The sequence below is a fragment of the Anomaloglossus baeobatrachus genome, chromosome 5, assembly GCF_048569485.1.
Source record: "Anomaloglossus baeobatrachus isolate aAnoBae1 chromosome 5, aAnoBae1.hap1, whole genome shotgun sequence".
Lineage (NCBI taxonomy): Eukaryota > Metazoa > Chordata > Amphibia > Anura > Aromobatidae > Anomaloglossus > Anomaloglossus baeobatrachus.
The window spans coordinates 552,589,933-552,616,082 of NC_134357.1; the positions used below are offsets into that span (position 1 = coordinate 552,589,933).

General features: G+C 51.2%; 1 protein-coding gene across 1 annotated transcript in view; it reads left to right on the top strand.

Moving 5' to 3' along the window:
- Positions 1-837: 837 nt before the first annotated feature.
- Positions 838-26,150, top strand: part of LOC142312973 (uncharacterized) — a 40,948-nt gene continuing 15,635 nt past the window's right edge. The window contains exons 1-3 of the mRNA XM_075351962.1: positions 838-904; positions 25,042-25,139; positions 25,337-25,427. Coding sequence (XP_075208077.1) covers positions 838-904; positions 25,042-25,139; positions 25,337-25,427 — 256 coding nt within the window. The remainder of the gene's footprint in view (positions 905-25,041; positions 25,140-25,336; positions 25,428-26,150) is intronic.

Here is a 26,150-nt window from a genome sequence, read left to right on the forward strand (position 1 = left end):
CCCACACTCTTGCAGGTAGGTCTCCCGTTACCTACCTGCACACAACCTCAGATCCTCGCAAGATCTCCTTCTCTACTCCTCTCTTATCTCCTCTTCCCACAATCGCATACAAGATTTCTCCCATGTCTCCCCCATACTCTGGAATGCTCTATCCCAACATATCAGACTCTCTACTACCGTGAAAAGCTGCAAGAGGAACCTGAAGACCCACCTCTTCTGACAAGCCTACAACCTATAACAACCACTACACCACTGCGCAACCAGCTCTGTCCTCACCTATTGTATCCTCACCCATTCCCTGTAGACTGTGAGCCCTTGCGGGCAGGGTCTTCTCTCCTCCTGTACCAGTCTGTTTTGTACTGTTAGTGATTGTTGTACTAGTTTTTATGTATACCCTTTGTCACTTGTAAAGCACCATGGAATAAATGGCGCTATAATAATAAATAATAATAATAATAATAAATTGGGGTAGGGGAGGGCTGAGCAGGGAAGGGGGTGATATTGGTGCATGACGCTTATATAGTGATGGGCAGTCCAGCTCTTATTGGTGATCCGGTTTCCATGGCTCCGCTCACCAAAAAGAGTTGGCTCTTTCGGATTGTTCATGGCTCCCTATTAAATATGTCTTTACCGCAGGTGAATACATATTTAAAATTATATTAATGCCGTTGAAACCCCGCCCACCAGCGGCTAAACCCCGACCACTTACAACGGGCCAATTAAATTGTTGAGTGGTCATGGTTTTGATCAGGTGGGTGGGGCTTCATCTACTGAACACCTGACTTTAAGAGAATTTAGTTGCTTCCACTAGGGGGGCCGGCTCATCCCAGTCGCAGCATGGAGACGAATCTTTTTGTCGGATCGTTCATCACCAACACATCACTAGAGCTCAATGGGAAAAGAAGTAATGTTTCTCAGGTGGGGCTGCATGCAGGGGGCTGATGTTACTCGCGTGCAGCTGGTGTTTTGTACGGGGACTGACAGGGTGATGGTCCTTGATGTGGGGGAAGGAGGTAATGTTGATCACATGGATTTGCGTGAGGAAGGAAGCTATGATGTTATTTGACTGCTGGTGGGCTGCATAGGGAAGGGGGTCATGTTACTCGCATTGACTCCAATGTCCTGTCTCAGATTCACTCTTTGAATAGGAGTCTATAGCTGCTCATCCAGGTACACTGGCAGGGCAAGATATCTCCCATATTCTTCACAGCAGCCGATGTCAGATAAGTATAATCCCTCCTGATATCACCACTTATCACAGTGATGGAGGATGGGGCTCCGGATATCACTGCATATTACAGTGATGGGGGATGGGCTCCTGATATCACAGTGATGGAGGATGGGGCTGCTGATATCACCGCTTATCACAGTGATGGAGGATGGGGCTCCTGATGTCACCGTTTACCACAGTGATGGAGGATGGGCTCCTGATATCACCGCTTATCAGAGTGATGGGCTCCTGATATCACCGCTTATCACAGGGATGGGCTCCTGATATCACAGGTTATCACAGTGCAGATTTGATTTCACCGAGTAATAATAAAAAAAAAAGGGATGATTCATCCCATAAAATCATTTTTCCCATACAATTCAGCAAAATCAAATCCATTATGTATCGCTGTTTGACCATTTTATATGAGGACTCCTCTCTATCTGACATTTTGCAGCATGGTTGTTTGGTGGTTATCAAGAGCACTGTTACCCTTTTTCAACCTCCTTTCTCCCAGTTTATCTCTATATAAGAAAAGATCTTCTCCAATTTGTTTAAATCATCAGGGTTTCTATAGGTGCGGTAGTAATAGATGTAGAGTGTTTCTGTAGATGCGGTAGTAATAGATGTAGAGGGCTTCTATAGGTGAGGTGGTAATACATGTAGAGGGTTTCTATCGGTGCGGTGGTAATACATGTAGAGGGCTTCTATCGGTGCTGTGGTAATAGGTGTAGAGGGTTTCTATCGGTGCGGTGGTAATAGGTGTAGAGGGTTTCTATGGGTCTGGTGGTAATAGATGTAGAGGGCTTCTATAGGTGTGGTGGTAATACATGTAGAGGGTTTCTATCGGTGCTGTGGTAATAGCTGCAGAGGGTTTCTATCGGTGCGGTGGTAATAGGTGTAGAGGGTTTTTATCAGTGCGGTGGTAATAGGTGTAGAGGGTTTCAATGGGTGTGGTGGTAATAGGTGTAGAGGGTTTCTATAGGTGTGGTGGTAATAGGTATAGAGGATTTCTATAGGTGCGGTGGTAATAGGTGTAGAGGGTTTCTATAGATGCGGTACTAATAGATGTAGAGGGTTTCTTTAGGTGTGGTAGTAATAGATGTAGAGGGTTTCTATAGGTGCGGTGGTAATATAATTAGGTGTAGAGGGTTTCTATCGGTGCGGTGGTAATAGATGTATAGGGTTTCTATAGCTGCGGTGGTAACAGCTGTAGTGTTTCTATAGGTGCGGTAGTAATAGATGCAGAGGGTTTCTATAGGCGAGGTAGTAATAGATGTAGAGGGTTTCTATAGGTGCGGTAGTAATAGATGTAGAGGGTTTCTATGAGTGCGATGGTAATAGATGTAGAGGGCTTCTATAGGTGCAGTGGTAATAGATGTAGAGGGCTTCTATAGGTGCAGTGGTAATAGATGTAGAGGGCTTCTATAGGTGCAGTGGTAATAGATGTGGAGGGTTTTTATAGGTGCGGTGGTAATAGATGTGGAGGGTTTCTGTCGGTGCTTTTGTGCCGCCCCCACGTCAGTAGCAGCCGGGCAGCTTGGATCCGGACCAGCAGTGTGGCTCGGGGGATTCTCCGGACCCGGGGGTCACGCGGACACTCCAAATGAAAGGGGGACGTATTTGTACGGGATTTGCCGTAGTCAGTCTGTGACGCCACTCTCGGTGTGTGAAGTATGGCACCACCGCTGCTGTTGTGGGACACCCGGGGCAATAGGATGGCAGCTGGTTGTTAACCCCTCCGTGGGTAGGGATGGTTGCCCCGGGACCCGGTGACTTGGTGCAGAGGACGGTGATGGCAGGGACCGGCGCATCTGGTCAGACCTGGGAGTCTCAGCTTACTCACAGTTAAAGAAATCAGACAAGTCCAGTGGTTAACCAAGGTGCTGGTGGCCGGCCGCCACGGCCGGGTGTACTCTGGTTCCCCACCCGGGCTGGTGGTCTGTGTCACTTTCCTCTGCACCATGTTGTGATGTGATGGACTTCCCAGTGTGGAACGCGGGAGTCCGCTCCCGGTACTACTGTTGGGAGCTGTGCCCGCTGACCCTGACCCGTGGGATCTACCGGGTCCTGGCGGATGCCCTATCCCTCTCTGTGGGTGGTTGTCTGCTTTTGGGACTTTGGTTGGGACAGGACCTATAATCCTGCCCTTAATTGGTTAATTAGCTAGGCCGTTGGTTCTGGTCCTGGCTTCAGGGTCCAAGTACCCCCTCTGTGCACGGTTTCCGGGTCAGTTCTCCGGTGTCGGTATCGGCGGGTTCCAACCCTTCCCCGGTCCACCTCGGATCTCCAGCTGCCGTCATCCTGTCTCCTGCTAGACACGGACCACCGTCTGCCATCTAGCCAATGCACCAGGGCTCCAACCCCGGCGCCTCTGCTCTCTGCGCTTGAGCTTCACCTCCTCCACCACTACTCCACTTGAGCTCTAAACTTGAGCTACTGCTTTTCCCACCCCGGGTTCTCCAGACCCCTAGGTGGGCGTTCTCCATCCGCTTGGTCCTGCCCACTGGTGTGCCTGTCCTGCCCTGAGGGGGGTGACTAGGGTTTCAGGTCAGCTGTGTGTAACCCTGTGAGGGAAGGTGTTGTGCGGGGGCCTAATCTGTGCGACCAACTGGCGGCGCCAGGGCGTCCAATTTTACTCAGTGATAGATCTGATTAACTTTTTCAATAAACCTTGGAATTTTATAGAGCTGGAAGTTTCTCTCTTTTGCTCTTTCATTAATTTACGTGTTGGTCATATGGTTCCTTGCTCCGATTGTACACCCAGAGCTAATTTAAACAGGTGAGCTGGCTTTCTTTCTTTTTATTATTGACTTGCATGCTGGGATAGGCAAAAGAAGCGTCATCAGGGGACAGAGGTTGCATTCCACTGCCACAGCCTCCGCCCCTCCCTGAAATGAAGCGTCATCAGTGATGCTGGTTTCAGGGGCTGGGCTAGTCTCTGTGCACTGTGCGATGTGCATAATGACAGTGCATGTTCTGTTGCCAGCTCACATTAGGAATAAGGCTGCTTTCACACATCAGTTTTTTGGCATCAGGCACAATCTGGCTTGTGTCTGATGCAACGGATCCGTCGCAGATGGTGCAAAAACTGATGCGATGGATCCAGCAAAAAATGGATTAGTTGTTTTTTTTTCATGCCAAGAGAGAGAGAGAGAGAGATCCTATCATCACCGCACACACTCTGGCACTACCGATCCCCATCATCACAGCTCACACCCCGGCACTACCATCCCCATTATCTCTGCACACACCGGCACTACTGCCCCAATCATCACTGCACACACCGGCACTACCGCCCCCATCATCACCGCACACACACAGGCACTGCCGCCCCCATCATCACCGCACACACCGGCACTACCGCCCCCATCATAACCGCACACACCGGCACTCCCGCACCCTTCATCACTGCATACACCGGCACTACCGCACCCTTCATCACTGCATACACCGGCACTACCGCTCCTATCATCACCGCACACACTGGCACTACCGCCTCCATCATCACCGCACACACGCAAACACTACTGCCCCTATCATCACCACGCAGGCACTACCACCCCCATCATCACCGCACACACCGGCACTACCGCACCCATCAACACTGTATACAGCAGCACTACCACCCCCATCATCAACGCACACACCGGCACTACCGCCCCCATCATCACCGCACACGCGCAAACACTACCGCCTCCTTCATCATCGCACACATGCAAACACTACCGCACCCATCATCACTGCACACACACCGGCACTACCTGAATGACGTCACCACTGACAACGCGTCTCACTTCAGTTGCTGCGTGGAGCTCACAGGAGCAGCGGTGTTCTACTGCCGCTCCTGTCAGCTTCCAATGCAGCAGAGCTGAAAGCGTTGTGGGACCTCGTGTGGATTACGTCAGACCTGGAGGGGTATTTGGGGGTTAATAAAGTGGCGAAAGAGGGTGTTTGTCTTTTATTTCAAATAAAGGATTTTTCGGTGTTTGTGTTTATTTACTTTAACTATAGATTAATCATGGGGGGTGTCTCATAGACACCTGCCATAATTAACCTTGGACTTAGTGGCAGCTATGAACTGCCATTAACTCCTTATTACACCGATTGCCACCGCACCAGGGCAATTCAGGATGAGCCGGGTAGAGTCCCGGGTCCATCGCATCTAATGGATGCGGCAATTCTGGCCAGCTGCTGGCTGATATTTTTAGGCTGGGGGGCTCCCCATAATGGGGGGCTCCCCATCCTGAGAATACCAGCCTTCAGCCGTGTGGCTTTACAATGGCTATATCAAAATTGAGGGGACCGCACGTCGTTTTTTTTAAATTATTTATTATATTTTACTGCACTATATAGACCCACCCACCGGCGGCTGTGATTGGTTGCAGTGAGACAGCTGTCACTCAGCGTGGGGGCATGTCTAACTGCAATCAATCATAGGCGCCGGTGGATGGGGGAAGCAAGGAATATGAGATGGAATAATAAGCGGCCGGAATTTTCAAAAGAGGAAAAGCCGCCAGAGCAGTGAGACAGCTGTGCAGCGCCGCGTCCATGATGGGTGAGTATAACGGAGAGAGGGAGAGACCGATCGATAGAGAGAGAGACCGACGGACTGACCGACACATAGAGAGAGAGAGAGACTATTTACACAACGTCTGGTCATGCCCAGAAACAAAAAATGGATCAATCGTTGGTTTCCTGCATATGATGGATGACGACAAATCCAGCGCCCATAGGCTTCCATTATAAAAAAGCGGCCAGATGGAACGTTGAAGGGAACGTTTTTTTGTGACTGGCAAAAAAACAGCGCAATCCTTTTATTCGACGGAGACAAAAAACGTTCCCTTCAATGTTCCATCCGGCTGCCAGACAAGCAAATTTTGCCGGATCCGGCGAAAGCCGGATGGAACGCAAGGACATCCGGCACAATCCATCGCTAATAGAAGTCTATGGGGGAAAAACGTATCCGGCGGCAGCAGACGCCGGATGCGTTTTTTCACGTTTTTGACGGATTGTGCCTGATGACAAAAAACCTGATGTGTGAAAACAGCCTTAAGGTACCGTCACACTTAGCGACGCTCCAGCGATCACACCAGCGATCTGACCTGTCAGAGATCGCTGGACTGTCGCTACATGGTCGCTGGTGAGCTGTCAATCGGGTAGATCTCCACAGAGATCAGCCACCAGCCACCAGTGTAACAACGCTGTGCTTAGTAACCATAGTACACATCGGGTTACTAAGCAAAGCGCTTTGCTTATAGTTACCCGATGAGTACCTTGGCTACGTGTGCAGGGAGCCGGCTTCTAGAAGCTGCGGACGCTGGTAACCAAGGTAAATATCGGGTAACCAATCAAAGTGCTTTGCTTGGTTACCCGATGTGTACCTTGGTTACCAGCGTTGGCAGAAGCCGGCTCCCTGCTTCCTGCACATTCAGATCGTTGCTCTCTCGCTGTCAAACACAGCGATATGTGCATCACAGCGGGAGAGCAGCGACCAAAAAATGGTCCAGGACATTCAGCAAAGACCGGCGACCTCACAGCAGGGGCCAGGTCGTTGCTGGATGTCACACACACCGACATCGCTAGCAAGATCGCTGTTGCGTCACAAAAAACGTGACTCAGCAGCGATGTCGCTAGCAATGTCGTCTAGTGAGACGTGGCCTTAACTGTTTCAGATTTGTTCAACTTCAGCAGTAGTAACAGCAGTCAGACATTTGTGGGAGAAAACAGGGTTTACTAGAGATATACAGGAACAGTCCACATCAACGAAAAAACACGACTTATCCTAAGATGGCAGATCAAAACAATAAACAGATAAGACACACTACATATTATTAATAGTGTTGAGCGGACCCGGGTCCGCAAAATCCGGATCCGCACGGTTTGAGAGCCCGATCCGAGTCCGACCAGTACCCGGGATTCGGGGTGCACGATCCGGATCAGGTTTTTTTTCTTCTCTCTCTCTCTATCTCTCTCTCTCTCTCTGTTAGTGTCTTTGTAAATATATCTGCGATCATGTCATCAGTTGGACATTGCTCTAAATTAAAAAATCCTTGTTCTTGATGATCCTTCAGAAACTGAAACTTAACATCTTTATGCTTCGTTCTTGGTTAACTCTTTCCATCTGAGCCAGTCCAATAATCCTTGATTGTCTTCAAATATTTTTGTAGGTTTTAACTGTTGTTGATCAAGATCTGTCAATAGTTGTCTCAACCATATGACTTCTTGACTTGCCTGTGCTGCAGCAACATATTCTGCTGCTGTTGATGACAGCGTTACAGTAGGTTGCTTTCTACTAGCCCAACTAATGACGCCTGAAAGTAAAAATAAATATCCACTGGTGGATTTTCTGTCAGAAAGGTCGCCAGCCCAGTTAGCATCAACATATCCAGGCAGATTGCATTCTTCACTTGCTGGTAACTTCAATTTAAGATTATCGGTTCCTTTCAGCAGAGGTGTATCTAGGCTTTCCAGCATCCTGGGCAAGAATTCAGTTTGGCGCCCCAAACCCCCCCCCCCAAGCAAATTGGGTGGTCGTCACGTGACCAATCACTCATATGTTATTTGCACACTTACAGTCAAGTGGTAACGAGCTTCTCTTAATAATTCTCTCAATGTTCAATGAGAAACGTATGAAGAAAAGCTAATTGTCACATGCAAGTATGAAAATCACAGGAGTGGCCATGTGGTGACCAGCGAGTAGAGCTGAATTGTGACAGTGGGTATATTACACACTGTTAGAACTGAGGATACTGCACTACTTAATTTTGTAATTAAAGGGATTGTCCAGATTAGAGATGAAAATCTGCAGTGACTCTATTCGTGACTTCAGGCTTCTGAATTCTTACAATGCATGCTCTGCACACTTTTAGGTTTCTCCGGTGCCAGTGACGAGAATGGATGATCATGTGAGCACAAGTATGAGATTTGTATACTTCTGGCCACATTCTGGTTTGATGTGTCCAGCCTCAGTCAATTCATTTTCATTGAGCATGTCGGTTCATTACGTGACCACATCTATGTAAATTGCATACTTGCAGCTTCATAACCTCCTACTGTCACTGCCGGCATCAGAGAATCCTGACAGTATGCAGTGTGCACACTGTGAGAATTCAGAAGTCTGCAGTCACATAGATTGACACACAGAGTGACTGCAGGCTCATCACAAACTTGGACAACCCCTTTAATGCTCCTAACAACATAAATAAAAACATAGTAACCCTTAACTTGTCGGACGGCACAAGACTTTATTAAAGAGATTGTCCACTACTTTAACACTGAAGACCTTTCCTTAGGATAGGTCACCAATGTCTGATTGGTCGGGATCCGGCACCTGGCACCCCCGCCAATTGCCTGTTCTAGGTGCCATGTCGGTGGTGGCAGGTGGCCGGAAGTGCTCAGTTCTGGATATGCTCCGTCTTCTCATAGTGGCAACAGGTTCCTATTAAATCAATGAGGCTGATGTGCAGTACCCGGCCGCAGACACCATCAGAGGACGGAACAGATCCAGAAATAAGCATTTCCGGACACCTGCACCATAATCAGCTGATCAGTGGGGGTCCCATTGCGCTCACATCAGAAGCAATGCGCAAGTGGGACCAAGGCCTAATGATGGGACATAGTATCACAAATAAACATTTACATTCAGGTACCTTATAGATGATGTTGCCTCTGAGTCGTTTCTTTCTATTCAGCTTGTCCTGACGCCATGATGACTTTTCACATTCACATCTCATCTCTGCAGATTTCCATCTTCTCCGGTCTTCTGCAGCATATCCTGACACGATGCCCCTAAAAGTAGCAGAATGATTATAATACTTCTTCTTAAAAATATCTGCCCTACACTGTGCCCCTGAACAAATAATGTCCCCTCACTGTGTTCTCTGCACAAAATATGACCCACACACTGTCCCTCTTCTCTTACATGCCCCACACACTTCCTCTCCTTTCCATACTACTCTTCACACTGTGCTCTCACTGTATCACCCTATACTGCCCAGTCTTTATACTGTTCCCTCTCATCACACCCCCTCCTCGCTATAACCTCACACTGTCCTCCAATTCTGCCCCCTCTCCATATCACTTCTCTCCACTACCCAGTCTCTATTCTGTGCCCCCTCACATTTTTCTCATCCCTTACTGTCTTCCTCACTACCTCCTGCATGTCCATATACTTTTCCATCTCACTCTCCATCCTGCCCACTTGCTCCTCATACCATGTCACTCTTTATTCTGTGTCCTCAAAATTTCATTCCCATTTGCTCCCCATACCATGTCTATATACGTCACCCTTCCCTCTCCCCATACATCACCCCGCATCCTCCCTCTCTCCATACATCACCCCGCATCCTCCCTCTCCCCATACATCACCTCGCATCCTCCCTCTCCCTATACATCACCCCATATCCTGTCTCTCCCCATACATCACCCCTCATCATTTCTCTCCCCATTTATCACCCCTCATCATTTATCTCCCCATACATCACCCCTCATCATTTCTCTCCCCATACATCAACCCTCATCATTTCTCTCCCCATACATCACCCCGCATCCTCCCTCTCCCCATACATCACCCCGCATCCTCCCTCTCCCCATACATCACCCTGCATCCTGTCTCTCCCCATACATCACCCCTCATCATTTCTCCCCCCATACATCAACCCTCATCATTTCTCTCCCCATACATCATCCCTCATCATTTCTCTCCCCATACATCATCCCTCAACATTTCTCTCCCCATACATCGTCCCTCATCATTTCTCTCCCCGTACATCGTCCCTCATCATTTCAATCCCCATACATCGTCCCTCATCATTTCTCTCCCCATACATCGTCCCTCATCATTTCTCTCCCCATACATCACCCCTCATCATTTCTCTCCCAATACATCACCCCTCATCATTTCTCTCCCCATACATCATCTCTCATCATTTCTCTCCCCATACATCATCCCTCAACATTTCTCTCCCCATACATCATCCCTCATCATTTCTCTCCCCATACATCATCCCTCAACATTTCTCTCCCCATACATCGTCCCTCATCATTTCTCTCCCCGTACATCGTCCCTCATCATTTCAATCCCCATACATCGTCCCTCATCATTTCTCTCCCCATACATCGTCCCTCATCATTTCTCTCCCCATACATCACCCCTCATCATTTCTCTCCCAATACATCACCCCTCATCATTTCTCTCCCCATACATCATCTCTCATCATTTCTCTCCCCATACATCATCCCTCAACATTTCTCTCCCCATACATCGTCCCTCATCATTTCTCTCCCCGTACATCGTCCCTCATCATTTCAATCCCCATACATCGTCCCTCATCATTTCTCTCCCCATACATCGTCCCTCATCATTTCAATCCCCATACATCGTCCCTCATCATTTCTCTCCCCATACATCGTCCCTCATCATTTCTCTCCATATACATCACCCCTCATCATTTCTCTCCCAATACATCACCCCTCATCATTTCTCTCCCCATACATCATCTCTCATCATTTCTCTCCCCATACATCATCCCTCATCATTTCTGTCCCCATACATCATCCCTCATCATTTCTTTCCCCATACATCATCCCTCATCATTTCTCTCCCCATACATCATCCCTCATCATCTCTCTCCCCATACTGTGCCCAAAGATGCTTCCCCCTCCCCAACCTCTCTTCCCACCATACTGTCAAAAGATCATTCCCCCTCACCCCTACTGTATCTATAGATACTGCTCCCTTCCCATCCTCTCTCCTCCATACTGTCTTTAGATACTGCCCCCTCCCCACCCTCTATCCCCTCATAATGTGTCCACTAATAGTTCCCTCTCCCCACCCTCGGTCTCCCCATTCCGTGTGCATAGATACCTCCCCCCTCACCCCATAATGTTCCTCCGTCCGTGTCTTCAGCTCCACAGTGGAGCACTTATCAGCGTTTCTCTGCCGCCTCTGCGTTGCGGGCCTGACTTCTAGGTCAACAGTGTGATCAGCTGACATGATCACATGACAGCCGTTGCTCTGACCCGGAAGTCAGCGCCGGCGTCACTGCTTCACTTGTCCTCGCGTCTGACAGATACAAGGACAATTGAGCAGTGGGAACCGCGCGCTGCAGCTTCTATGAGAGTGGCTGTCAGTGTGACCGCCGCGCTCAGAGAATAGCGGCTCCCACTGCAGAGTGGCAACCGCAGCCCACGTGAAGACTTTCACAGCGCTGCATCAGGCGCCCGACAGCGCCCTCCTCACAGTTGCTCCCGGGGCAGATGCCCCGCCAGGCCCCCCCTAGAAACGCCCCTGCTTTCAGGAAGGTATAATCCTCTTTACAGCATTCCATTCCATGTGAATTGGCATTGATACCTTTCTGCATAGGTTTCCCACTGCTGCTGCAGTATCTGGTCTTGTGACAGTAGCAAGATAAAGCCATTTTCCTATTGCTTGTGTGAAGCCCCACAAGTGCTGTGTCGGTGCATTACCTTCAGGGACTCCACTCAGCTGGATCTTGTCACAGGTAGGAAATCTTCTATTTGGGATTGTCGTGACGCCACTCTCAGAATTGCGGTCAGTGGGGACCGCCACTGCAGATTGAGGGACGCCTGGGGCTGATGGTGGGTGCAGTCAGTTGTAATAGCCTCCTGAGAGTGAGGCAAGCCCCAGGGCCCTGTGTAAGTGTGTAGAACCACAAGGCGCAGAATAACTCCACACAAGCAGAATGTCTTTCAGGGGTTTTACTCACAGAAGGTGGCAGAGTGAGTAACCCGGGCGTAGCTGGGATGAACCAGGCTGGAACCAGGTATCCTTCGGGCTGACTGATGAGGGTGGCTACCGACTCGCCTTCCTTAGCCCTTCTGTGGTTTGTGGTAACCCCGACTTTTAGTCCCTATGGGGGTCACCCAGGGAAGTAGCTGCTCCCCTCGTTTGTTTGCCGTTTGCTTGTCGCCTGGACCAGATCACTCCAGCTGCTTGCCTCCTGTGAACTATGGGCCCTAACTGTGGCTACGTGGCTGCGGCTTTTGGGTGTTGTGGTGTGGGCTTTGAGGGCCCCACACCGGCAGGTTTAGCAAGGAAAGGTGGATCTATCCCCGCTCCGGGATCTGCCGCCCGTTTGGGCCTGGTACTCCCTAGCAGTCTCCTTACTTCCCACTCCGTGCTCTCTCTTTAGCTGAAGATGGATTTCGGGTAGCACTCCTAGGTGACCGTTCTCCCCCGTCGGTAGCCACTGCGCAGACGCTGTCAGACTGCCACAGCCCCAGGGGTCTGCTCCTGACGTCTGCTCCTGACGTCTGCTCCCCCTGAACTGCACACTGAACCGGCTCACTGCCCCTCCTCTCCTGTTCTTGCCTACGCCACCTAGCAACCAGGCTCTCCACCACACCCCTTGAGTGGAGATGGAGGCTTTTTACCCCCTCCACTATTCCAGTGGAGGTGAAGGCTTTGCCCCCTCCTGGGATCCCCAGGGGTCCTCTCAAAGGTACATGTGTGAGACCTGATCACTATGCGCCTGTGTAGTCACACCTCGGTCAGCCTTCTGGATTACCTGTTTGTACTGTCCCCAGCATGGGTGCAGTACTCAGTGGTGCCTGACCAGGTCAGGGGCGCCACACTTGTCTGTATTGTTCATTATTTGATAGCATATTCTGTTGGTTGTTCATCTCCTTCAGGTAGTTAGTTTCCATTGGAGACTCTACTGGTTTTGCATCTTTCAATCCAAACATTTTAGCTATCACTTGTATTTTGTGGTTTGGATTGAGAAGGAAACTACCATCATCCTCTCTTTCAATCTTCATACCTAAAGTAATGGTTTACATTTCCAAGATCTTTGCTCTCAAAATGTCATTACTCAGTTTGGCCATTGTACATTTCTCCTCTGAACTGGCAGCCATTTTCCCTTGTGTACCTTACTGGTTTTTGAAGAGATGAAGCGTTCTGAGAGACTCCTTGTATTCCCCAAGTCCTGCTGTCTGCTATGTCTGGGCCCAGAACCTGCTGCAGATTTGTTCGGCTTCAGCAGAAGTAACAGCAGTTAGACATTTGTGGTAGAAAACAATTTACTAGAGACATACAGGAACAGTCCACATCATCAACGGAAAAACACGAATTCTCCTAAGATGGCAGATATACCGGAGAGAGCAACTCAAAAAACAGATAAGACAACTACATATTACTAATCATCAACACATAGGACAGCGCCATCTACAGACACTGCAATGTAGAAAAAAAAAAGAAAAAAAGGAACCAGCACAATCTGAAATTGGCATGCATCATATAAAAAGTGAAAATTCACAGATTTATTCCAACTGTACTATAATAAAAAAAAAAATGAGATTTTTAGCAAATAATTGATCAATTTTTTGAGCCACCCCTGCCAACGTCACGGCAAATCTCAATAGGGGGGTCCTACTCTATATTCTGTATTTCATGTGCCATGCGGCCTCCTAGATAAAGTTAAAAGCAGAACCATAATGGAGCACACATACCTGTAACCTGTATATAGCCGCTTCCATGTTGCAAAAAAGGCAATTGTGGATAGAGACCAGCCCAGGTCCCAGCATGTGGAGCAAGCTCTACACATACCAGGACTATATCAGAACTGATCCTCCCAGTGCCAAACAGCAACCATTGATAAAGGCGGACCAGATCCAAGAATGGTGCTTAATTAGCATTGCCTGTGGAAAGGGGTGAGGTAACTGAATCTGAACAGCTACCATCAGGAGGAATACATTTTAAACCAAAATCAGGCGTGCATGGTATGGTGATGGTCAGTCACCAGAATTGTAGCATAACTACAGTCATAACAGAGAAAAAAAGGAACCAGCACAATCTGAAATTGGCATGCATCATATAAAAAGTGAAAATTCACAGATTTATTCCAACTGTACTATAATAAAAAAAAAAAAAAAAAAAGGGTCAGTTCTGATATAGTCCTGGTATGTGTAGAGCTTGCTCCACATGCTGGGACCTGGGCTGGTCTCTATCCACAATTGCCTCTTTTGCAACATAGAAGCGGTTATATACAGGTTACAGGTATGTGTGCTCCATTATGGTTCTGCTTTTAACTTTATCTAGGAGGCCGCATGGCACATGAAATACAGAATATAGAGTAGGACCCCCCTATTGAGATTTGCCGTGACGTTGGCAGGGGTGGCTCAAAAAATTGATTATTTGCTAAAAATCTCATTTTTTTCATTATAGTACAGTTGGAATAAATCTGGGAATTTTCACTTTTTATATGATGCATGCCAATTTCAGATCGTGCTGGCTCCCCTCTCTCTCTGTTTGGTCGTAGTTATGCTACAAATTCTGGTGGCTGGTCACCACCATGCTATGCACGCCTGATTTTGGTTTGCAATGTATTCCTCCTGTTGGTAGCTGTTCAGATTCAGTTACCTCACCCCTTTCCACAGGCAATGCGAATTAAGCACCATCTTGGATCTGGTCCGCCTTTATCAATGGTTGCAGTCTGGCACTGGGAGGGTCAGTTCTGATATAGTCCTGGTATGTGTAGAGCTTGCTCCACATGCTGGGACCTTGGCTGGTCTCTATCCACAATTGCCTCTTTTGCAACATAGAAGCGGTTATATATACAGGTTACAGGTAGTGTGCTCCACTATGGTTCTGCTTTTAACTTTATCTAGGAGGCCGCATGGCACATGAAATACAGAATATAGAGTAGGACCCCCCTATTGAGATTTGCCGTGACGTTGGCAGGGGTGGCTCAAAAAATTGATCAATTATTTGCTAAAAATCTCATTTTTTTCATTATAGTACAGTTGGAATAAATCTGGGAATTTTCACTTTTTATATGATGCATGCCAATTTCAGATCGTGCTGGCTCCCCTCTCAGACACTGCAATGTAACTCCTCCAAATATAACAAGTCTGTAGCTTGATGCATTTATTTCAACAACTGGAACCGCACCCCTCCCGACATCTGAGAGCGGCACCTGACAACCTCCCGACACCTGAGAGCGGCACCTGACAACCTCCCGACACCTGAGAGCAACACCTGACAACCTCCCGATACCTGAGAACGGCACGTGACAAGCTCCTGACACCTGACAACCTCCCGACACCTGAGAGCGGCATCTGACAACCTACCGACACCTGAGAGCGGCACCTGACAACCTCCTGACACCTGACATCCTCCCGACACATGAGAGCGGCACCCGACAACCTCCCGACACATGAGTGTACCGCCCCGCGGGCTTGGCTGCGACCGCCGAGACGCTCGGATCCGTGCTCGTACTGCGGGTGGTGGCTCGAGCCTCTCACGGACCCTGGGGTCACGTCGTTCTGCAAGGGAGTTGGCGCTACACGCAGGGATTTGGGTGAGGAGTCCCACGGCCGGGGCCGGGGCCGTGGTGGTTTGGTTTGGGATGATAGTTTGTGATGCCACCCACGGGTTGTGGTGATTGTAGACATCACCACTGCGGTGAAGGTATGGGGGGCTCCTGGGAGCGGTGTAATGGCGCAGCTAGGTGTTGACCCCTCCGTGGGTAGGGGGTATTAGTCCTGGGGCCCAGTAGGCAAGAGCCGGGGTACAGGGTGAAGTGTTACGGTGCAGTGCGGTGCTTGATGGCACTGGTGTACTCACTCTGACACAAGACACTGGAGTTTCTGGTAAACTAAACAGAGTGATGAACGGGGCCCGCAGCCGGCTGCAGCTTCTCCCAGAATAGGTTGATGGTTTCCACCTTTCTCCTGCACCTCTGTATGTAAATGTTTGACTTCTATGCCTAGACACCGGTAGTCCGCTCCCCGACTTGTATATGCCATAGGAGCCGGTTTGCCCGCAGACGCTGGCCCTTTGGGTCTCTATGCCTTGGCGGTGGCTTTACCCTGTATGGTTGGGCTGTTGTCTTCTAAAGGGACTTGTGTGGGATAGGTCCTTAAGTCCAGTCCGCAATCAGTTGATTCGACTCGGCCCTGTCGGTTCATGGCTTTGTACTGGGTCTGAGTACCCTGCCTGGTGCTCCGGTATCCAGTTGGCTCCCCAGTTCGGTTCCAGCGGGCCACTACCCTGTCCCGGTCCCTTACGGTTCCACCGGTCGTATTCCCGGTCTCCTGCAGGCGGCGACCACCGTCTGCCTCCTTGCCAATGGTGGCTGAGCTCCGACCCAGCCACCTGGTAGTCTCTTATCAGGGCACGGACACAGGACTGCCCGTGACCTTGACTGCTCTTCACTCGACCCTGAACTTGACTCCTCTCCTCTAGACTCTGAACTTGACTCGACTGTTTTCCCACCTCCAGGCCTGTGAACTCCTCGGTGGGCGGAGCCAACCACCTGGCTCCGCCCCCCCTGGTGTGGACATCAAACCTGGAGGGTGGGGACAAGGTTTTTAGGTTGGCTGGTGTTACCTAACTGAGAGGAGGTTGTGGTGTTGTGTGTGACTACCTGGGACGACCCGACTAGTCCGGGGCGTCACATTCCCCCTTGGTTTAATGCAGACCGTCTGCGGGCTGCCCGTCCATCACCGGTTTATTTTTGTTTCTGAAAAATAGAAAACGGAACCTCAGTCACCCACCCAAACAACCCAGACTTTGATGCTGCCCCTAAGAAGTGGGCAGCACCCCTTTTTCAGAGTCCAGGAACGGGCCCAGGTGTTTTAACGGGACGGGTCGGGTGCAGGTTTCACAGTCCCTTCAGAGGCCCCACATCCAGGGGACCCCTGACTCGGAACATGGCCACCGGTTGTAATGGTGGCGGGCCTCGGCCAACAGATTCCCGCAGGCCCATCCTCCAGTCTGCCTCTCCGGAGGCGGTGAAACCGGACGGCCGGCTAAGGGAGGGGTATTATTTACATGCCCAAAAGTTTTTGGGTGGCCTGCAAGTTCTCAGCCTTGTTTTTATGGAACAGGGACAACAAAAGTCCCAACGAGGAAGGGCAGTCAGTGTCCCAACGGGGACTTCTACATGGTAGCCGGGAACCGCTACCTTTACTTCTTTGGTAAATCAGGTGAAAGCCTCGGGTGATTAGTGCTCATTCATTCAGCTATTTACACAATCAACATATGGCACCCCTAAATGGCAGTTTCCCTGTACCTAAGCGGGGGCCTACCTAGGTTAGGGCGTGTGGACCTTCTGGGCCCAGTGTTGTCAGTGGGAGGCAGTGGGACAGAGGGGACAACCGGTCCCTCTTCCCATGTGTCAGGTGTGGCAGGTAGAGACCTACGGGGGCGCAGTATAGGTGCATCCCTGGGCGCTTGGTCGGGCTCACTGGCGGGCATCTCCGTCTCTCTCTCTTCCACGGGTTGTGGGAACATTATCACGGGAACGATTACTGCGCCATTCTGCATAGTCCAGTCCGCTGGGAAGTCGCCCATTACGGTATGAATTACCTCTTTCTTCTTTTTCCCGCTCAGAACGGGGACCGGAGCCTCATCCACCAGCCTCAAGGGATATGGGCATCTCTTCAGGTGGTCCCTGGAAACGGTAGCCGTGGTCTTCCCCTGGTCGCGACTGATCAGATAGGTCTTCTGATTCTCCCATCCAGCGGGCTGTATGACATACGGGGTCCTTTCCCATTGATCATCGAGCTTATGCGTCCTCCTCTTGCGCTTCAGTACCACATCCCCTGGTTCAAAGGGGGCAGCCGGAGCCCGCTTGTCGAAGTGCTGCTCTTGCTTTTCTCGGCTCTGCCGTAGATTCCTCTCCACATACTCCTGGATCTGTCAGTACTGCATCTGCCGCTTGGTTTCCCAGTTGTTAGTGGAGGGAAGGGCTTCGGGTGCCTCTACATCCACGGGCAGCCGCCCCGGTCGGGCTCTCATCAAATATGCGGGCGTACATTTGGTGGAACTGCAGGGGATGTTATTGTAAATGTCCACCAGGTCAGGCAACTTCTCCGGCCACAAGTTCTGTTCCTCCAACGGTAGTGTCTTGAGGAGGTTCAGGACCAGGTGATTCATTTTCTCACACATCCCGTTAGTCTGGGCATGATATGGTTTCTTACACCCATACAATTGACAGAACTCTTGGAACACCTCCGCTTTAAAGGCTGAGCCCTGGTCTGTGAGTACCCTCTCCGGGTAGCCGTGCGGTCGGCAGAAGTAGGCCTGGAAGGCTCTAGCTGCAGTACGGCCTGTCAGATCTTTAACAGGGACAACCACCATGAATCTGGAGTAGTGGTGTACAATGGTCAGGGCATATGTATACCCGCTTCGGCTGGGCGTGAGCTTGACGTGGTCTGGGGCAACCAACTCCAGTGGCTGGTGAGTGACGATCGGCTGTAGGGGGGCCTTCTGGCTGGCTTTGTCCCGCCTTCTCAGTGTGCAGAGACCACATTCAACACCATGCCTCCACAGACTCCCGCATCCCACTCCAATAGAACCGCTCTCTCAGCAACATCTCCAGCTTTTTCCAACCGAAGTGTCCAGCGCCATCATGGTAGGCCTGCAGGACCCTGGGCACACTGGCTTGGTGAACCACCACCTGGCGGACCTTCTCATGGGTTTTTTGATTGATCATGTCCCTATACAGCTTCCCCTGATGTAAGTACAGCCGGTTTCTCTCTTTCCACAGCCATTGAGCTTCTGAGGGGGCTGTGGGATCCATCCTGGAAGTGCCCTGCACAATCATGGCTTTGACCAGCTGGACCGCAGGTTCTTGATCCTGGGCTTCCTGCCACCCCTGGCCGGGCAGCGGGTCAATGTTCACCTGTTGTTGGTTAACACAGGGCCTCTCATTTCGTGGCTGATGGAATGCGGGTAGCTCGATTTCCTCAAGGTCGTCGTGTTCCACCCCTTCTTCGGGCAGGTGCGGCATTTGGGACAGTGCATCCGCATTGGTGTTCTTGCGGCCGGCCCTGTACTTGATAGTGAAATCGTAATTGGACAGTCGAGCCATCCACTGCTGCTCCAGGGCACCCAGCTTGGCCGTTTCCAAGTGTGTCAATGGATTGTTGTCCGTGTAGGCAGTAAACTTCGCCGCCGCAAGGTAATGCTTGAACCTCTCGGTTATTGCCCACACAAGGGCTAAGAACTCAAGCTTGAAGGAGCTGTAATTTTCGGGGTTCCTTTCCGTCAGCCGGAGTTTCCTGCTAGCGTAGGCGATTACTTTTTCCTTTCCATCCTGTACTTGGGACAGGACCACACCCAGGCCCACATTGCTGGCGTCGGTGTAGAGGACGAACGGGAGGCCGTAGTCCGGGTAAGCCAAGATTTCTTCTCCCGTCAGGGCTGACTTCAACTGATGGAAAGACTCCTCATGTTTCTCGTCCAAACAAACGGGGGACCGGGGGACCTTCCATTCTTGGTCTGTCCCATGAGGAGATCTTGCATGCGTGCGGCCATCTTCGTGTACCCCTTGATGAAACGGCGGTAGTAGCCCACCAGGCCCAGGAACTGTCTCACCTCCCTCACTGTGGCTGGTTGTGGCCAGCTCTGGATGGCAACGATCTTCTCCGGATCCGGGGCCACACCTTCTGCGCTCACCACATGTCTGAGGTATTGCACTTTAGGTTTCAACAGATGGCACTTAGAGGGCTTCAGTTTCATCCCGTACTTGGAGAGGGCTGCGAACACTTCTGCCAGGTGCTCCAGATGGGCCTCATATGTCTTGGAATACACGATGACATCATCCAGATACAATAGCACAGTCTCGAAGTTGAGATGCCCCAAGCAGCACTCCATGAGCCGTTGGAAGGTCCCCGGGGCATTGCACAGCCCGAAAGGCATACTGTTGAACTCGCAGAGTCCCATGGGGGTAGCAAATGCGGTCTTCTCACGGTCTTCCGGTGCAACCGCCACCTGCCAGTATCCACTGCTAAGGTCAAGGGTACAGAAATAATTAGCAGTTTTTAGTGCAGCCAGCGACTTTTCAATGCGGGGGAGAGGGTAGGCATCTTTGTGCGTTAACTGATTGATCTTCCGGTAATCCACACACATTCTCATGGTACCATCTTTCTTCTTTACCAGCACCAATGGAGCTGCCCAGGGACTACAACTATCCCGGATGACCCCTGCCTCCTTCATGTTCCTCAACATGTCCTTGCCGCATTGATAATGTGCTGGTGGTATCGGCCTATACCTTTCTTTAATGGGTGGGTGTGTGCCTGTGGGGATATGATGTTGAACCCCCTTAATTCTCCCGAAGTCTAGTGGGTGCTTGCTGAAAACCTGCTCATACTCCTGTACTACCCTGTATACCCCATTTTTGTGGTGTACCGGGGTAGACTCAGTGCTGACATGTAACTCCCGACACCACTCCTCTAGTGGCGTAGATGGGGTGTCACTGCTCAAGTTGTGTGTAGGGGTAGTGGGGGTAGTGTCATGGATGGCGTGGGGGTCTATGGTAAACAGCTTGGCTATGGTGGCGTAGCGGGGGAGCCTAACCTCTTCCTCCCCGCAGTTCAGCACTCTCACAGGCACACTCCCCTTCTTGACGTCAATCACCCCCCTGGCTGCCATTACTGTGGGCCAGTGCTCGGAAGGCGAGAGTTCCACCAATGCCGGGTAATCTCGTCCCTGGGGGCCTACTGCTGCCCTACACCAAATCATCATCTCGCTCCTTGGTGGGACCACCAAAGGGGCTGCGTCCATCACCCGCACTCCACCAATCTCTCCACCCGTTAGGTTCGCTTGCTGCCGCTGCAGGAGGGCCCGGATTTCACGCTGTAGGGCCCTCTGCCGACCTCCTCCTGCAGTGGCAGACAGTTGCTGCAGCAAGCTCAACACCTCTCCCATACAGTGCTCAATCACATTGGTCCCCAGGACCACTTTTGGGTTACGGTCACTGGACTCATTCAGCGCCCCAATCATCCCTTGGCGTTTCAGCTGGGTCCGCCCCACCGTCAGGGTCACCTCCCTGAGTCCCACTTGGGTCATAGGGAGCCCATTGGCTGCAATAACGGTCATGCTATCATCGGGAGGGGGAAGTTCACTATCGGTCCAATATCGCTGGTACAATGAATAAGGCATAGTGGTTACCTGCGATCCAGTGTCCAACAGGGCCATGGTCGGGACACCGTCCACCGCCAGGGAGATGATGGGGCGGCCTCCTACAAACCGGTCTCTCCAATCAGCTGGGCCATGGGGGTCTACTCCTGAGGATTGGCCCTTGGCCTCAGGGGTTACTTGTTTAACGGACATCGCTTAGAGTAATGGCCAGGCTTGTTGCACCTGTAGCACACAGATGGCCCATACCGCGGGTCGGTGTTCTTCCTCCGCTGCATCCAAGGGACGTCCTCTGGACTGTCGGCGAGCTGAATCATTGCCGGAGGCTTGACTCTCGGCGGAAGCTTGAGTGCGGCGATCACCCGGGCGAGGTCCTCGCTCATGTGCTGTACAGTTTCGGGGAGCTCGTATCTCACCGCGACGGGTGCTGCAGGGGCCGGCAAGGCCAGGAGCGGGGGCGCCACCGAGACAGGAGCCGATTCGGCCGGCCAAGGGGCCACGTCAGGAGCGCCAACATCAAGGGGTTGCAGGGCCTTTATGGCCCGTTCTTTCAGTACCGCAAAGTCCAGCTCAGGGTGCTCCAGGGCCCACAACCGCAGCTGCTTGCGGTCTTCAGCGGACCCCAGTCCCCACAGAAACTGTTCCACCAACATCTTATTGCTGTCTGCCTCGTTGATGGTATCCACCCGCTTCAGGTTTCGGAGGGCCGTCTGCAGGCGCAGGGCATAGTCTCTGATACTGTCTGCGGGTCGCTGCCGACAGTGGTAGAACTGCATCCGTAGCTCGGCTTCGGTGCGGGTCTCAAAGGCGGTCTGGAGCTTTTCAAAGATGGTGGTCACCGAGGCCCGGTCCGCGTCAGCCCAGGTCTCCGTCTCCTGCTCGGCCGCACCGGTCAGCTGCCCCAGCACTACCACTGCACGCTGTCTGCCGGTCATGGCATACAGATCGAGAACCGAGCATATCTTTTTTTGGAACGCCTGCAACGTGTCAGGCTTCCCACCGTACTGGGGTAACTAGGCAGTGCCGGGCACGTAGGGCAGGGAGATCGGCATTACCTGGGTGACTGCCGGACCCGCGGCCTCCTCCGCTCATGCGACCGGAGCGGGGGCTATCGCATTTCCGTCTTCGGGCGCCGCCACTCCTGCGGCGGACGCCCCTTCGCTGTCTCTGGTAGGCGCGGACATTTTCTTTCCGTCCCCCCCCTTGGTGTTTTCCAAGCACTTCACTTGCTTTTTGCTCCGGTCCGGGGGGCGGGGCTTTGTCTTCGCGCCCTTTCTGTTCAGGGAAAACGGCTCGGGCGGAAACTTTTCGTGCCCAAGATGGCGGATTCTCCAATTTTTCAGCGGGACACCGCTGGCGATGATCTGAAGGCGCACTTCCACAGGTAAGTGGACGGTTCTATCCTGTTCGCAGACGTCAGAAAAGTCAATGTGTACCGCCCCGCGGGCTTGGCTGTGACCGCCGAGCCGCTCGAATCCGTGCTCGTACTGCGGGTGGTGGCTCGAGCCTCTCACGGACCCGGGGGTCACGTCGCTTTGCAAAGGAGTTGACGCTACAGGCGGGGATTTGGGTGAGGAGTCCCACGGCCGGGGCGGTTTGGTTTGGGATGATAGTTTGTGACGCCACCAACGGGTTGTGGTGATTGTAGACACCACCGCTGTGGTGAAGGTATGGGGGGGCTCCTGGGAGCGGTGTAATGGCGCAGCTAGGTGTTGACCCCTCCGTGGATAGGGGGTGTTGGTCCTGGGGCCCGGTAGGCGAGGGCCGGGGTGCAGGGTGAAGTGTTGCGGTGCAGTGCGGTGCGGTGCCTGATGGCACTGGTGTAATCACTCTGACACAAGACACTGGAGTCTCTGGTAAACCAAACGGAGTGATGAACGGGGCCCGCAGCCGGCTGCAGCTTCTCCCAGAATAGGTTGGTGGACCTGGAGGATGGTGACAAGGTTTTTAGGTTGGCTGGTGTTACCAAACTGGGAAGGGGGTGTGGTGTTGTGTGTGACTACCTGGGACGACCCGACTAGTCCGGGGCGCCACAAGAGCGGCACCTGACAACCTTTGACATCTGACAACTTCCCGTCACCTGAGAGCGGCATCTGACAACCTCCAGAGGGGAAGGAATATCTGTGCCCCTCAAATCCTCCATAGAAAAGAACTGACTTTAAAATAGAAAGATTGATATTGGAAATGTCATAATAAATGTATAATCCTTATAACGACCGCTCCCTCCGCACCCCTCGTACACACACAGCTCCGCTCCGCAACCCTCGTACACACACGGCTCCGCTCCGTACACCTCGTACACATGCGGCTCCGCTCCGTACACCTCGTACACACGCGGCTCCGCTCCGTACACCTCGTACACACGCGACTCCGCTCCGTACACCTCGTACACACGCGGCTCCGCTCCGTACACCTCGTACACACGCGGCTCCGCTCCGTACACCTCGTACACACGCGGCTCCGCTCCGTACACCTCGTACACACGCGGCTCTGCTCCGTACACCTTGTACACACACTTCTCCGCTCCGTACACCTCGTACACACGCGGCTCCGCTCCGTACACCTCGTACACACGCGGCTCCGCTCCGTACACCTCGTACACACGCGGCTCCGCTCCGTACACCTCGTACACACGCGGCTCCGCTCCGTACACCTCGTACACACGCGGCTCTGCTCCGTACACCTTGTACACACACGGCTCTGCTCCATCCACACTGTAAACCCCTCCTGACCCCACACATAACCTTCCCCTCATCCAGCACCATGACACCCAGCACAGCAGAGTCCTGCATACACTGAGGAGCTGATCATGTGACCCCTGACTCCTCCCCTCCATGTGACATCATCACAGGTCCTGGAAGCACAGAGCAGCCATATATCTAGTGTGCGGCTCTGCAGGAGGAGGTATGTGGAGAGTCCCCATTACTGGGGCAGGGGGCATTAACCCCTTCAGCTCTGAGACTATTTGGGGCGGGGGAGGTTCCTCTCCACTCCTCAGATATAATGGCGGCGGCTCTATCGTCTCGGTCACATACGTTCTGCTGATATTCCGGCCTCTGCACTGGGAAATGTCATCTCCATCTTGTTCTATTCTCAGGGTTTTCCCTATAGTGAAGGGGATTTCTTGTATCTCCAGTAATTGTATTATTACAGCGGATTCTTTCTGATGTTACATCGTCATCTTCTCCCCATTCAGGTCCCTACAATATCGGATCCTCTCAGTGGAGATCTTCTATAGAAGAGAATTCTCCTGATTGCCCCGTGAAGGATGGATATGGACAGGGACAAGATGGCGGAGAGGATATTACACCTCACCCTAGAGATCCTCTTCCGGCTTACTGGAGAGGTGAGAGATTCTGATGACGTCACATTACATCATTCTTATCTATGGGAATAACAGATGGACAGAACTGGAGAGGTGAGGACTCTGGAAATGTCTGGAGTGAGATTTCTTACTGTGTCTCTCCATATCCAGGATTACACAGTAGTGAAGAAGACCTCTAGTGAGCGCTGTCAGGCCCCTGTGTCTGAGGGATGGGGAAGACCCCTGAGCCCAATCACTGGGCCTCCACCTCACCCCCCGATACATGAGGACATCAATGACCAGAAGATCCTAGAACTCACCTACAAGATGATTGAGCTGCTGACTGGAGAGGTGACACTGCAGGGAATGCTGGGACATTATACAGTAACGCTATGGAGGGATCGGGGGTGACGGTATCATTGTATGTGTCAGGTTCCTATAAGGTGTCAGGACGTCACCGTCTATTTCTCCATGGAGGAGTGGGAGTATTTAGAAGGACACAAAGATCTGTACAAGGACGTCATGATGGAGGATCCCCAGCCCCTCACATCACCAGGTAATAGACAGGACTAAATACACACGGCCTATAATTATCTGTATGTAAGGAATTAATTCAGTCCCTGTACGTGTCTCCTCCAGGTCTATCCAGTAAGAGGACAACACCAGAGAGATGTCCCCGTCCTCTTCTCCCACAGGACTGTAAACAAGAAGATCCCGATGTTCCTCAGGATCATCAGGTAGATGGAGAGAAGGTGCCATGAAATCTCCTATGATGTGTAGACGGCTGTGAAGATCTTGTGCTCAGTCTTGTTTTATCCTCCAGTATTATATGTGTTTATACTTGTGTAATGAGAGTGGTGGAGATGGCAGGATTAGAGCTGATCATAGATGGGACTTCTCCATCTGTCTGTGACTTTTACAATATTTGTTTCAGGGTGAAGATCTGATCCATATTAATACTACAGAGACATATGTGAGGGGTGATGAGCGGTGTAAAGAGGAGATTCCTACAGATAACCGCCCAGGTGAGTAGTGACCACTAAATGCAGAGAAGTCACATATTCTTCTCAGTTACCGTCTATGGCTGATTTATCAGGGTTGTAGTCCGGCCATATCAAATGGTCACTATTCTGCTGCTAGACCACCACATGCTCCTCCACCCAATACTGTCCCCATTATTTTGGGCATTGGATGTGTTGGAGTGAGATCTGTATCAGCCAGATCTTACAGGTAGGATCTATTCCTTCCACTAAAATTAGAAGATGTTAACCCTTAGCTGCCCAGATCTCTAATCTGTAAATCCAAATGACAGTGTATGTAGAATGTGAAGACAACTTAGAAAATCATGGGATGAGAAATCTAATCTGTATGGTGGACCCCTAAGAGAAAGTGGAGGGTAATGATGCTGGTGACGTCCTAGATTCTTAGTTAGGTGCCGGGTTCACCAGGTGAATAAAGATTGATTGCTCTCAGGGGGAGAAACAAAATAATAATCTTGTAGCTGATGAAAAGACCTAAGTAGTCTGGAAAGCTTGCTTTGTAACATCATTTATTTTATTTTTGTTCACCATTAAAAGGTATCATAAGTAGGGATAAGTGAGCCTGAATTGTAAACTTCAGGGTCTGTATCGGACAACTTGTGTCTGGTGCTGAACCCCAAATATGGACCTTTTACTGTACATCCAGGTCCTGTTTGTTTTTGTCACCCGAATAAAGCTTGTCGAAAGGTAGCAGAGCAGTCAATCAGC